This window comes from Mastomys coucha, chromosome X, assembly GCF_008632895.1.
Source record: "Mastomys coucha isolate ucsf_1 chromosome X, UCSF_Mcou_1, whole genome shotgun sequence".
Classification (NCBI taxonomy): domain Eukaryota; kingdom Metazoa; phylum Chordata; class Mammalia; order Rodentia; family Muridae; genus Mastomys; species Mastomys coucha.
This window is the reverse complement of record NC_045030.1, coordinates 2,206,326-2,220,853: the sequence shown is the minus strand read 5'-3', so window position 1 is coordinate 2,220,853 and position 14,528 is coordinate 2,206,326. Positions and strand designations below refer to the sequence as shown.

The window sequence follows — 14,528 nt, the reverse complement described above, 5'->3', positions numbered from 1 at the left end:
GCGAGACAGAGAGACCAAGAGAAACCAGGAGGAGGAACTAGGGAGACAAACAGGAGCTTAAGGGGTATTTGGGAGGTTTCTAAGGGACTGAGAAGGGCTTGATGTGCCAGAGGAACCAAGAAGGAGCCTCAGGTCTAGAAAGACTGAGAGGACTCTAGAGGAGTCAACACATTCCTGAGAGTTGTCTGAGGGTGTCCAGAGGGACCAAGAAATAGGTTGGGAGTTGTTCACTCTCAAGAGTTCTCAGCAAAGGAGGGCTGGTAATCCCTCAGTTGGATTGGAGAGGAGACAGGTAGGGGCACTCAGAGTGGTGGAGATGGAACCAGAGCTGTTTGAAAAAGGCTGAAGGGCTGTCCACACCCAGAAGACTGACAGGAAAAGGTCTCTGGGTTGGAGGCCCCTTGTAGATCACAAAAGGGGACTGGAACATCTCAGGGGTAGCTATAGAGCCAGGAGGTTGTAAAAGATGCTAAAAGTATCTCAGGAGTGACTAGCACTATAGAGAATAGCCTGGAGGGCATTATCTACAGTCTACAGGAGTTCTAGGGAAGGTAGGAAAGGTGAGGGTTGTGGCCCGGGGTAGTTAAAGTGGTATATGGGACTGGCTTATTTTTAAGAGGCTGGGAGAGAGCCTGCAGAGAGGTTACCTGGAGAGGCTTAGGAAGTCTGGTCTGTATCTGAGGAGCTCTGGGTGAGAACGAGGAGTCTGGGGAATCCCAAAGGGCTGATACTCAACTGTACTAAAGTTGGGTATAGCCCCCTAGGCACACAAGGGAAACTCAAAAGACCGTGCTAAGAGGAAGGGGATTCCCTCAAAATAGGTTGGAGAGGGGGCGGGGTATTGGAAGAAAGTTGGGTGTGTCTTCCGGGAGAGGGGCTGCTGAACCTTGCAGGATGCTGGTAGAGAAGACCAGGAGAAGGCTGGGTCCCACCGTTGAGCACAGGTCTGAGGTAAACACACACTGAGGAGCTGGCAGCCTGTGCCCAGCCACAGCAGTAGCAGCAGTGGGAGCAGCAGCAATAACAGCAGCAGTAGCAGCAGCAGCAGGAGGAGGAAGAGAGCAGCCACAGCCAGGCCTAGGAGGGAAAGGTGGCACAAGCGGGGGCGGGGTGGGAGACAGGGGGAGGAGGCTTCTGGGTCCTTGGAAGGAGGCTCTGGAAGGACAAGGTCCAGTGGGACCCCTGGGGACTGTTCCAGGATGGACTAGGGCATGGGGACTGGACCAGGAAAAGACAAGGACAGAGCTATTGATGGTCCCCTCCCTTTCCCCACAGGGCTGTCCTCACCTGTGTCCCCGCTGCAGCAACAGCAACAGCGTTGGGGCTGGGGGGTACCAAATACCGGAGCTCCAGGCCCCCTCTGCAGAGCTGCCGGAGTTCCTCCTCCTCCAGCGCTCTCTCCCCGCCCCTCTGGAGCTTGTCGGGAGATGAAGCGAGAGGCAGGGAGGGGCCACGTGGTTCCCAGAGCCCCCTCCCCTAGGACAGCTTGAGAGGGACCCTGGGGAAACTCCGCCTCCTTACAGAGCTGGTTGGGCCTCAGTCGTGTCATCTGGAAAATGGGGGTGGCAGGGAACTTTGCCAGTTCTCCCCACCTCCTACTTCCTGGACTCCCCCTTCTTTCTGCCCAGCTCCTACCCCCACTGCCCCTAGGGGCCCTCACCCCCACCCGTCTGAATCAGCAGCACTTAGCAGAACCAATCGATGGGGAGGCGTCTGTTAATGGCCCCAGAGCGGGAGTGCCACGGGGAATGATGCAGTGCTATGTCCCCTCCCTGCCCCCAGGCTGTGGAAAGGCGGGGAGAGGTGGGGGAGGGAGGACTAGTGGGGATGTTTCTTTAGATGACCAGGCCTCCAGATCTGCTCTGGAGAGAGAGCACTGGTCAGGGCCCAATTTCTAAAGGAGACTTTGCTTGGGGGGCTCCAGTAAGCATCTTCCAGTTTGGAGATGTAAAATGAGGGGCAAGGGCAGTATAGATGGGGACAATCCAGGTACCACCCACCTACTGGTAGGCCCCTTGCCAAAAAGAGCAAGGCTTCCCGTCTTTCTGTATCCACTGCCCTCAGATCACACCTCTCCCTAGTGGGTCTTGCTTCTGGGTATCGCAACATAGAGTACCGAATGCCTCTGGGATAAGTCTGTGAGTTCTAACCCCAGTTTTGCCAGACTTGTTATGTCCTTGATCGGGTGACTTGTTTCCGCAGTGGTCAGATAGACTTATCCCACCTTGACAGTGTCCTTTAGAGCATTCACTGAAGTACTATGATCGGGGTTGGCGTAAGGTAAGGCCTGGCAGGATGCCTAGTCTTAAGTAACTAAAGGTGTGTGAGGCGAGTGCGGGAAAGTAGAATTGCCTTGTGAGCCATTTACCCATCCTTGCTGTTCACTTGCTTCCTTTTCAAACTCCTGACTTGCCCATGCTTTCACGTATCTGTCCTTCCACCCGCAAAAACAATGACAATGCCCATTCCTCCAGAGTCACCTACCCACTCGTCCTCTATCCAACCCTTTGCCAACCTAGCCCTAAATATCAATACTCCATTTTTCTATCAGCCACTCCATAGCTTCAGCTGGCATGTATGCATCCAACCTTAGCTTTCCATTTCATTCCCTTCTACAGCCAGAATTCCACTCTAGCCATTTCCAGTTTACTCCCAACCCCTCCAAAAATCCATCAATCTACCCATATGGTTAATTCATCCGCTTATCCATTTGTCCCACCCCTCTAGACATCCATCTGCCCATTTATATCTCCATTTATCCATACTCTCTCCACTTCCTGATTCATCTACTCATTTATTTATCCAGCCATGCATCCATCTACCTATGCATTTATTTCCCTGCTGCACAACCACCCACTTATTTATCCCTTGGTCCATCTAACCACTTATCTATCCTCCCATCTGTTTGTTTCTCTACACCCTCGACTTTATACACAGCCACCCACACATCTATCTGTGGATATTTCTGGTCTACTCTCTTTGAGAGCTCTGTCAGGAAGCAGGAGAGGTAAGGGTAGAAGAAAAGGTATAGCCAGAGGCCACCTTCCCAATTCCAGTGCAGTGACCGCCCCACTCCCACCATATCCTCTTGATTGAAAAGAATGAGACCAGACAGTCAATGGGTGGGCCATTCTGGCCAGATGGTATTTTGGCCACATAGCCTTTACACACACGCTCTCACACACACACACATTGCTGGAACATTGAACATGGACTGTACCCCCGCCCAACACCCCCAGTCCCGAATGCAGAGTTTAGCCAGGCTTCCAGACATAAATTAAAAAATAAAATAAAATGAAACAGAGTTGGTCTCTGGGAGGGAGAGCTCATGCAGAGTTGAAGGCAGATGACCCTGGGAACCAGAGCCAAAAAGGAAAAGTCCATGCCCTTCCCTCAGGATGTCTTTTCCCCCAAGGGCCTTTGCCATTCATCAGGGTCACCAACACCAGCCACATAAAGGCCTCTAGCCCCTTTAATGTCCATCTACCAAACTTATAGATTTGGTGCCAGCCTCCATATTTTCCCATAATAGCCCAAGGGAGTGAGTGGCATTCTGGAAAGGATTGGGAATAGTTGCAGCCTGTAGGTCTTTAGTTGGCTTCTCCGGGTTCTAGGTCTGGGTCAGGGGACCCCACACATTCCTTGCTGAGCCGCACAATTTCCTGGGATAGAACTTCCATGTCCTAAGAAACAAATGAGCCATCAGGAGCTAGAGGAGGGGAAGAAAGGGGCAGCTCTGTTAGCAAATATGAGGTGTTATCTGTATTAGATGGACTGATGGATTCTCAGTGCCCAGTGGTATCCAGCCTTGAACAGGAAGATCAACCACCTTCTCTTTATAACAAATGTGAGCTTGCTTCCTCTAGGTAAGACCTGGCTGTGACTCCCTTAGTGATGAAGGAGTATTTGGGCAGAGGTGTGGGGAGGAATTAATGTGTGGGTGGACCTATGGCAAGTGGATCGGTTCACAAATGAACTTTGTAGAGGACAAGAAGGCAGGTAGGGTAGGCAACTGACAAATAGGTGGTGACTGATGAGTTCATAAAAGACTGATGCATCAGGAAATGGATGGCAGCCCTTGAGATAATAGTTTGACAGACAGGTAGTAGAGCAGGTAGATGGATAAATGGGGAGCGAGTGCATATGTGGATGGATGAGTGGGCAGAAGGACAGATGACAGACGCATAGGCTAACCTGGGAAGTTGACTGGAGGGTAAAAGAGGTGAACACAAAAGGGTGGTAGATGACTGGAAGGTGGTAACTGTGGGGACAAGGGCCAGTTGAAAGGACACTACCAGGGACTATGTGGGTAGGGAAGCAGGTGGTTGGAGGGATGGGTGGGCAGGCTGGTGGTCCACACTCGCCTTGTGCAAGTGCATGTTCTTGGTGAGTTGCTCCTCCAACATGTTCTGCAGCTTCTTGTTCATTTCCCGAAGGTTCTCATCGCCTGGCTTCACTAGGTCTCTCAGGACACTGCCCAGCCCACTTCGGTCTGTGTGGCCTGCTGCCACAGACACATCTGCAAGGGTCCAGGCTGAGCACCGCCCCCTTGGCAGAGCCGGGGTTGGTGTGGGGAAGACTGGGCAGAGCCAAAGGACAGAGGAGGAAAACAGAGAGCAGACAAGAAGGGAGGGAGAAAGGCAATGTTCTGCTTGGGGGCAGAGGTTTTGACATGGGGAAACCCGGCTATTCTGAGTTATGAGACCCTGGGGCATGTGACACACAGGGCACACCGTAACCCTCAGAGCATGTGAGTGCCTAGTACAGAATAGAAAGTAAAAGCACGGAGGTCAGAGAGGAGAAGGGGGACGAAGATACAATGGATGGAAATGTATGGCTAGGTGTAGGCATGCGCACTTGGAATCCTAGCACCTGGAAGGTTAACACAGGATTGCTGAGCGTCTGAGGCCAGCCTGCGCTACAAAGCGAGTACCAGGCCAGACGAGGCTACAAAGCAGAATCCAGTTTCAAAAAAGCAAACAAAGAAATAAAAATGGAAATAGAACAATAGAGGTACTAAGAAAAGATGAAGAAGGGGGAACAGAAAAAAAAATACATAGAGAAATAGAAAGCAGAAAGAAGTGAGACAGAGAAGTCCAGGGGGAACCACTGGGGGTGGGGTGGGTGGGAGAAATGATGAGTACAAAGCAGAGGCCGGGCAAAAATGCAACGCTTCCCTGCTTTCCTCTCCATGGGTCAGGATCTTGTCAGTAGCTTCACTGAGTTTCAAGAGGGGAAAAGGAGCAATGGAACAATGGAAAAAGAGGGGCAGGTGAAGGTTTCACTGTAGGTGAGGGCTGGAAACAGGCACTGACCAATGCGGCTGTCCATGACGTAGGTCTCAATGATGGCGCTTTTCCGGCAGAGGTCTTCCGCCATAGAGGCGCTGCTCACCTCCAGGTGTTTCACCTGCAAGATGGTCCACCCCATCTCAGGACCCCCAACTTCCCATTTTCTCCCGTGAGGAAGGACCCAGACACCCTTCCCACCCGCAACCCTATCCCAGGGGTTTCATGTAAAGACTAGCAAGGACAGCACCTTCTCCTCCAGCATCCATTTTTCCTGCTGTGTCTCGGCCAGCCTTTGAAACAGCTCAGCCACTTCCTCATCTGACAGCTCTGCTGGCCGAGGGGGCTGGGCCTGAGGACTGCTGGATAGAGACTATGAGAAAGAAGAAAGAGAAAATCCAGCTAGTCTCAGCATGAGGTAGGAGCTGGAGGCACATGGGTGGGTATAGGCTCTGGGGCTGGCTGGAGGTGTAGGCCACACACTTGGCACTCTCAGAAAACTTTACATTTCCTTTGGCTTAAAGGGAGGCAGACAGTGTTACCACTACCACAAGAGCGTTGCTGAGAGGACTGAGGGAAATCCAGCAGTAAATGCCATCTAATTCCCAGATGGCAGGAAATGGAGGTAACAGTAGGAAGAGCTAAATGGTACCATTAAGAAGTGAGCAGAAAAAGCTAAAGGTGGGAGGGTTCCTGCAGGTCAAATGGTCTGCTTTCCTCCACCAGCTGATGTCAAGAAGATAGGACCAGAATAGACACAAGAGATGTAAGGAAAACAAACAAATAACAAGTAAAACCAAGATGTACTCCAAATCTGAATTCTAGCCGTTACAAAGAAAAGACACTTTAGATGAAGTGAAAACTTCCCACCTGGAGAAAGGAGAGCAAGCAACCAACAAAACCAGGCTACTCACCATCTCAATTCTTTTTTTAAAATATACATAGCTATTTTTACTTTTTTTATTTATTTACATATGTGTATGTCTGTTGTGTGAATGTATGCCACATGGGTGTGGGTGCCCAAGGAAGTCAGTTGGATCCCCCATAGTTGGGGTTCCAGGTAGTTGTGAACTGCCTGATATGGGTGCTGGGATTTCTAGAAGAACAGTCTTAACTGTTGAGCTACCTCTCTAGCCTCCTAGTTGTTTGTTTGTTTTATTTTAATTGAAAAACATTTGGTTTTAGCTGGGTGGTAGTGCATGCCTTTAATGCTGTCACTCAGGAGGCAGAGGCAGGCGGATCTCTGAGTTTGAGGCCAGCCTGGTCTACAGAGCAAGTTCCAAGACAGCCAGGGCTACACAGAGAAATCCTGTCTCAAAAAACAAAAACAACAAAAAATATTTTCATACAATATATTCTGATCAGAAATGGTGATTAAGATCACTTGCTGCTCTTGCATGCAAGAAACTGAAGGCTCATAACTGCTGCTAAGTCCACCTCCAGAAAGATTCTGAGGCCCTCTTTTGGCCTCTGTGGGCACCTGCATGCATATGCATATGCCTATGCCAGAGTCTAAGAACTCTGAGACTTTCATCTAGCCTCTGTGGACACTAGGCACATGTGGTACATAAACATACACGAAAGTAAAATATCCACACACATATGAATACATAAATACAAAAGTCATGAATAAAAATAGAGCTGGAGACACGTCCTGCTCTTCTAGAGGACTCAAGATCAATTCCCAGCACCCACATGAAAGCCTACAACTACCATCTATAACTCCTGAGGGAATCTGCTACCTTCTTCTGGCCTATTTAAAAAATAAATTCTTAGTTCATATTGGGCATAGTGGCAAATGCCTTTGAGCCCAGTGACTCAGGGCACAGGAGGATCACTGGAACTCAGAAGTTTGAAGCCAACCTAGACAACATAATGAGATCCTGTCTAAAAATATATTTTCTTTGTGGTACTGGGGCTTGAATCCAGGGTCCTTGTACAATTCTAGGCAAGTGTTCTATTAGTGAGGGACATTTCCAACCTCTTTTATTAATCCTTTTTTAAAAATTATTTTCCCCCAGGCAGTGGTGGCACATGCTGTTAATCCCAGCACTTGGGAGGCAGAGGCAGGCAGATTTCTGAGTTTGAGGCCAGCCTGGTCTACAGAGTGAGTTCCAGGACAGCCAGGGCTACACAGAGAAACCTTGTCTCAAAAAAAAAAAAAGACTTATTTATTTTATGTATATGAGTACACTGTCACTCCAGACACACCAGAAGAGGGCATCAGATACCATTATATATGGTTGTGAGCCACCATGTAGTTGCTGGGAATTGAACTCAGGATGTTAGCAAGGAGAGCCAGTGATCTTAACCGCTGAGCCATCTCTCCAGCCCTGAACTAAGAATTTATAATAATATTCTTTGGGTAGCGAAAATATTATACTTAGCCAAGTGGTGGTGGTGCACACCTTTAACCCCAGCACTTGGGAGGTAGAAACAGGCAGATCTCTGTGAGTTCAAGGCCAGCCTGGTCTACAGAGTGAGTTCTAGGACAGCCAGGGCCACACAGAGAAACCTTGTTTAGAAAAACAAAACAAAAATCTAAATAAAAAGTGGTTGGAAAGGAACATGGTATGACAGATGGCAATAGTAACAGTGATCAGTCTATGCTATTGAAGGGAATCAGACGCCAGTGGCTCATACTTAAAATCCTAGCACTTTAGGGGCTGATCCTGATAGCAGGATTATGAATTCAAGGCCAGCCTGCAGTACATAGCAAGAATCCAATATCAAAAAAAGGGGAGAAACAATCAAACAGGGGCTGTAGAGATGGCTCAGGAGTTAACAGTACTGGCTACTCTTCCAGAAGACCTGGGTTCGATTTCTAGCAGCCAAATGTCAGCTCATAACTAGCTATTCTAAGTCTAGTTCCAGGGGAATCTTCTACCCTCTTTTAGCCACTTAGGGTACTGCATGCATGAGGTATACCAACAGACACCCATTCTCATAAAAATAATAAAATCAAAATAAACATTTAGTCGGGCAGTGGTGGCACACGCCTTTAATCCCAGCACTTGGGAGGCAGAGGCAGGCGGATTTCTGAGTTCGAGGCCACCCTGGTCTACAGAGTGAGTTCCAGGACAGCCAGAGCTACACAGAGAAACCTTGTCTCAAAAACAAACAAAAAACAAAATAAACATTTAAGACCAGGCATGGTGGCACATAAATGTCTTTAACCCCACACAATGCTTGAACTTTCCAGCACTGGGAGCAGTGGGATTAATCTACAGCAACCTGGGTCCAGATCCCTTGGAATCTCAAGACAGCAACCAGTGGGAAGAGACCTCATCAAAAATAGAGGGGCACAGAGAATAACTGGCCTGCCTCCTGCGTATCAGTCTCAGGCTGATGGGTTTGGGGAGAAGCTGACAAAAGGCTTTAGTGAGGGGGCTGGGGTTGCACTGCAGAAGAATGGCATATGTTGACCTGTGCTCTGCACGTATGTATATGTGTAAGGCCCCAGGTTCAATCCTCAGTCCAAGAGAGACAGACACAAACAGACACATACATACATACACACAGAGAGCGAAAACACAAACACATAAAGAGACAGAGAAGAACTGCTTGTCCAAAGGTCAGTGTAGACAATTTCAAGGGAGGAAAAAATAGGGAACCTCCAGACTTACTTAGGTGACCCTTACCCTGGCTGGGATGGCTGAGCTCTCCTTCTCCTTCAAGACCTCCCGGTAGCTGAAGGAGGAGACGCTACTGCTGTCCCCTGTCTGGGTCCTGCTTGGTGAGTTCATCTCAGAAAGAACCAGTTCCTCAAGGCCTGGGTGTGGAGGAAAAAGCAAACTGGGTCCAGATCCCTTGGAATCTCAGGACAGCAACCAGTGGGAAGAGACCTCATCAAAAGACTAGGCAGAGATAGAAAGAGGAAAAGAGACACACCCGGGCAACCAGAAACAAGGCTGTTGGTAACCATGTCCAATGGAAGAAAGGGAAGTGGGTGAGGCTAAGGGAAAGGGCGAGGAGTAGACACAAGATTCCAGCGGCCAAAGCACTCAAACTTAGATGCAGAAAAAGGAAAACAGGGAGCTGAGAGTGCATGATGGCTCACACACATGCAGGGGAAAGTGCAGAGACAGGAAGCTAGCACACAGTGGAGACTGACAGAAGCCACAGAGAAAGACACATTTAGAACAAAATCAGAACAAAGATGGAGTCGGATTTGTAGCCATTTGCCTAGCTCCCAGTCCCATGTAATGGAGAAGAACAATGTGTAATATAAAACTCTAGTCGGGTGGTGGTGGCACACACCTTTAGTCCCAGCACTTGGGAGACAGAGGCAGGCGGATCTCTGAGTTCAAGGCCAGCCTGGTCTACAGAGTGAGTTCCAGGACAGCTGGGGCTACACAGAGAAACCCTGTCTCGAACCCCCCCCCCAAAAAAAACCACCACCAACAACAACAAAAAACTCTAGGCCCATGGGTGGTGGCGCACGCCTTTGATCCCAGCACTCAGGAGGCAGAGGTATGCGGATGTCTAAGTTTGAGGCCAGCTTCATCTACAGAGTGAGTTCCAGGACAGCCAGGGCTACGCAGAGAAACCCTGTCTTGAAAAACTAAACAAAACAAAACAAAACAAACAAATAAATAAAATTTTAATCTATCCCCAGCTTGTTAATCTATTAAAACGAGAAATTACTTCAGGGAGGCTGAACGTCTCAGGAGGAAATTGATTTGGTGAGAGATGTGACTTGCCATGTCAGTTGAACCCTTGCTGAGCATGGTGGTACATGCCCGCAGGTAGATTACCTGAGCTGAGGAGTTCAGGGCCAGTCTGGGCAAGTGAGAAAAATCCTGTCCCCAAAACGAACCAGAAAACATAGGTACTGAGTTGGTGACACTGCCCTTATAGCTGCTCCCAGGTGTAAGGGGAAGGGTTTAGTACTCCAAAGGGACCCTCAGAAAGAGTGCAGTGCCTGAGTGCAGCTCCCCTAGCACCTCAGTTGGCAATCAGTGTTCTCTACGTCTGTCTGTGATCTAAGACAAGCACTAGACCCGTTACTGAACTTGAGTTATTCCAATGTATTTACAGCTACTCCCAACCAAGAAAAGGTAGAAACAACTCCAGTTTTGCATGGGCATGTCTTCTGCTTTCGGTGGCAGAAGCATCGTGGGTTGAGTTAGCTGTATATGGAAAACAGTACAAGCCAAGCATGGTGTCGGATGTCAGTAGGCAAACTCCTAGGAAGCTAAGGCAAAGTGCAGTGAGTTTGAAATCAGCATGGGCTACAAAGTGATGCTGTCTAAATGATGATGGAGGAGGAGGAGGAGGAGGAGGAGGAGGGCTGTGTAGTGCTGTTGCCTATGGAAATCTGTCTCCCTTGATTCACTGTAAGTGGGATGACTGGGGGCTGGGGGTGGGGCTTGTATCCTAGACTTACGTGGTGAGGATTTCTAGAATCCAAGAATGGAAACAGTAGAAAAAGAAGAGAAATAAAAGCAGATACAAAGCAAACAGAACACAGGCAGAGAGAGGAACAGAGAAATCAGGGAGAAGACACATACACACACACACACACACATAGAGCACACAGTGCAGAGAGAGAAAAGACAGGCAGGACAAAGGACTGACAAACAGCTGAAGCAAGGCTCAGGGAGGTATGGAAGGCAGCCCCAAGGCGCAGCTTCCGACTGGCCTCTCACCTGTGCGGCTCTTGCTGTTGGTAAGGATCTCCTGCAGCCGCTCCTGCAGCTTATCAGCCCGTTTCCGCTCCAGGTGTAGCTGCCTCTTAAGGTCTTTGAGCTAAAGGCAAGGGGCAGGGTGGAGTGAGAGCTGTGGCCTAGGGGGGGAGCCCATAAAGAAAGGGAAAAGGTCACAGGCCTTGCTAGCTTACCACAGCGCTGCCTTTCTTTTCCAGGATCCGCTGCCCATCTACTGTGTCCTTTACCTCCTGTGGTTGGGGAAGGCATAGCTGGGCAGGTGTTGGCACAGTTGCCTGCAGCAGAATCCTGCCTCCCTACCCCACCTCATTCTGCAAGCTTGAGCCATGCCTGTGTCTGGGACCACAGATACACCACAGACCTGCTTCAGGTTGCTGATGGTCTTCACATGGCCATCTCGCTCCTCCTGGGCCTGTTGGAGCTGATCCCGCACATTCTGAAGCTCTTCCTCCTTGCCCTGCAAAGACAACACCAGCTCAGGCCACTGCATGAGAAGTCCCTGTTCTCCTGCAGGGGTACCCAGTGTCCTGAGACAGGAACACCACCATTTGAGAGGCACCTTCAGCTCAGCAGCATGCTCCTCCCGGCACTGCTTGAGGGTTTCCTCTTGTTCCTGCTGCTGCTGCTGCAAAGATTCCTGTAAGGAGAGTCCCAGGTCTACTCGTGGTCCCCAGAAGACTGTGTGTCCAGTTAAGGACAAGTACATTTCAGACAAGTTCTTTGGGTAGTTACGAAAATACCTTTTTAGTTTGAGACGAGGTATCAGGACATAGCCCACACTGGCCCTGAACTCTTAACCCTACCTCAAGGCCTCCTGAGTGCTGGGATTTACAGGGAACTCACTGCTATTCTTGTAGGAAGTGACATATGCCTTTAAGGCAGAAATAGGAAGTGGAAAACTAACTATTCCATTCACATAGTAGAGCAAGTGATTTGCACTTATACTTTCTTTCTTTAACAAGACAACACTGCATGCCAGAAACATTTAAGTGATTGTACATATATTAATTCATTTTCTGTAATCTTCCTAAAATACCCAGACAGTAAGGCATTATTTGCACCATTAATTTTGTTTTTGTTTTTCGAGACAGGGTTTCTCTGTGTAATAGAACCTTGGCTGTCCTGGAACTCGATTTGTAGACCAGGGTGGTCTCAAACTCACCTACCTACCTCTGCCTCCCAGGTGCTGGAAGTAAAGGGGTGTGCCACCATGTCTGGCTCATCATTAATAGTTTTGCCGTTGGGAATTGAACCTGAGGCCTCATTCATGCTAACCATGTGGTCTACCATGAGCTATACTCAGTGTCTCCTGTTCACTTTCTGCCAAAGATGCAAATGGGCCATAGAAAAATGAAATACATTGCATAAGATCACATGGCTAGGCCCAGTCAGCATTCAAACTGAGGGAAACACCCAGCTCGAGTGTATGTTCTCTGCTACATGACACTGCCTCTTATTGTTGTCATGTGTTTTCCAGAAAAAAAAAAGGCTATAAAATGTTCTTGTTAAAATAAAAATAGTAAGCTGGGCGGTGGTGGTGCACGGCTTTAATCCCAGCACTTGGGAGGCAGAGGCAGGCGGATTTCTGAGTTCAAGGCCAGCCTGGTCTACAGAGTGAGTTCCAGGATAGCCAGGGCTACACAGAGAAACCCTGTCTCGAAACACCTCCCCCCAACCCCCCCCCAAAAAAAATAAAAAATAAAAATAGTATATTACCAAACATGGAAAGATAATGTATTATAATTTTTTGGCAGAAGACACCATGAACAATCTAGGAGGAAGAAATGACTGCTCAAATCTACACTTAACCAGCTTTGCACCTTTACCAGGTACCACCAACTCACCTCAGCTTCCTTCAAGCGCCGTTCAAACCAGCCCTTGGCTCCATCCATGGAGTGTACCTGAGCCTGAAGTTCTTCCACTGTGTGCTGAAGATTTTCTAATTCCCTTGTTCGAACCTGGAAGGAGAACCCAGACAGGAGTTGGGCAGCAGAGGACTGGCCACCTTGCATATCACCTACCTACCACCATGTCACCAGCAGCAACACCATGGTCCTCAGCTATTAGAGGAAGGGTATGGTTACCGCACCCACCTTCTCCTCTCGAATCTGCCCACGGAGCTCCTCCTCCTGCCGTTTCTTGTCTTCGTGCAGCTCTCGAAGCTCACGCTCATAACGGGCTCGCACGCCCAGCATCTCCTTCTCATGCCGTAACCGGACAGCCCCCAGTTCTTCTTTGTGCTGGGTCTTCTCCTGTAGTGTCTCCATGGCTAGCTCATCCAGCATGACCTTCCTTTTCTCAGCACTCTGGGGACCAGGACAGTGGGCCAAGAGAGTGGCAATTAACTTTATCTCCCAACACCACAAAATGACCACTATTCTGTTCTATGCCCAAGGAACTAGCCAGACTCCACCTCTTCCCTGGCCCTTCAAACTGGCTGAGTCATTCACCCGTCTTTTCGAAAATGATCGGTTTTTTTTTTTTCTCTTTCCATTGCAAAGATTTGGCCATAACACTCCCTACCCTCATGGACTAGGCCAGCTCATTCCCTCTTCCCATGATGCCCCACCTTCCGAGCTTCCTGGAGATCCTGGGTCAGCTGTTCCTTCTCCTGCCCTATTTCTTGAAGTTGTTCCAGAAGCCGGCTATTGGCCCTTAACGATTCCTAATTCAGGAGAGAAGAGGAAGTTGGAAAAGAGTCCCTGGTAGGTACCAATGAACTACAACACCTCTGGTAGACCATTCCCCGAATAAAGTAGGTGTTATAATCTTAATCATAATGAGAGAAATGACAGGCACTGGTGCATGCTCCTCAGTACTTTCTTTCCTGCTCCCTTAGCAACAGAATGGATATATGGGAATAGGACCATCTAAAGTACTTCTCCCTTCATAGACAGGTAGGGCCATATGACTCACTTCTTGCTTCTTTGTATTCTCTTCTTTTTTGACACAGGGTCTCACTATGTATCCCAGGCTTGCCCGGAACTCTATGTAGAGGAGGCTGGCCTGGAACTCATCTGCCTCCCAAGTGCCAGGCTACATTCCTTTTCTATTTTTTGGGACAAAATGTTCCGTCAAAAGTCTTTTCTTGAGATAGGACCTTATTCCAAACTTGCTATGTAGCCAACAGTGACCCTGGACCCCTGATCCTGCCTTTATCTCCCAAATGCTAAGATCACAGGTATTGGATATCATGGCTGGGCTTGTTTTCTCCTCCTTCCCTCTCTTCCTTCTTTCATTCTTGTTTGTTTTGTTTCGAGACAGGGTTTCTCTGTGTAGCCCAGGCTGTCTTAGAACTCACTCTGTCGACCAGGCTGGCCTCTAATGCAGAGATCTGCCTGCGTCTGCCTCCTAAGTGCTGGGATTAAAGGTGTGTGCCACCACCACCTGACTCTTTTCTTTCTTTTTTCTCTTTCTCTTTCTTTCTTTCTTTCTTTCTTTCTTTCTTTCTTTCTTTCTTTCTTTCTTTCTTTCTTTCTTTCTTTCTTTTTAACAAGTAAGCAAATAAGCTCTGGCAAGTTTTCTTAAAGAAAAAATTTCCAGGGGTTGGAGAGATGGCTCAGCGGTTAAG

The 14,528-nt window shown here is 48.7% G+C and overlaps 2 protein-coding genes across 13 annotated transcripts in view; both read right to left on the bottom strand.

Annotated features, from left to right (window-relative positions):
- Kcnd1 (potassium voltage-gated channel subfamily D member 1) overlaps window positions 1-1,527 on the bottom strand; it is a 15,254-nt gene extending 13,727 nt beyond the window's left edge. The window contains exon 1 of the mRNA XM_031390278.1: window positions 1,288-1,527. The gene's annotated coding sequence lies outside the window, so the exon portion shown is untranslated. The remainder of the gene's footprint in view (window positions 1-1,287) is intronic.
- A 1,592-nt stretch (window positions 1,528-3,119) lies between these two features.
- Gripap1 (GRIP1 associated protein 1) overlaps window positions 3,120-14,528 on the bottom strand; it is a 30,001-nt gene continuing 18,592 nt past the window's right edge. For 10 of the 12 annotated variants that reach the window (XM_031389144.1, XM_031389409.1, XM_031389839.1 and 7 more), the window contains 12 exons: window positions 13,527-13,622; window positions 13,051-13,263; window positions 12,802-12,915; window positions 11,517-11,594; window positions 11,319-11,414; window positions 11,131-11,187; window positions 10,940-11,039; window positions 8,930-9,060; window positions 5,539-5,661; window positions 5,316-5,409; window positions 4,365-4,519; window positions 3,120-3,683 (listed from right to left, as the gene is read on the bottom strand). In XM_031389144.1, the coding sequence (XP_031245004.1) occupies window positions 3,591-3,683; window positions 4,365-4,519; window positions 5,316-5,409; window positions 5,539-5,661; window positions 8,930-9,060; window positions 10,940-11,039; window positions 11,131-11,187; window positions 11,319-11,414; window positions 11,517-11,594; window positions 12,802-12,915; window positions 13,051-13,263; window positions 13,527-13,622 (1,350 nt within the window). In that variant the 3' untranslated portion in view covers window positions 3,120-3,590. Of the gene's footprint in view, window positions 3,684-4,364; window positions 5,220-5,315; window positions 5,410-5,538; window positions 5,662-8,929; window positions 9,061-10,939; window positions 11,040-11,130; window positions 11,188-11,318; window positions 11,415-11,516; window positions 11,595-12,801; window positions 12,916-13,050; window positions 13,264-13,526; window positions 13,623-14,528 lie in introns of those variants that run through there. The other 2 variants (XM_031390002.1, XM_031390080.1) reach the window with 2 other exon arrangements.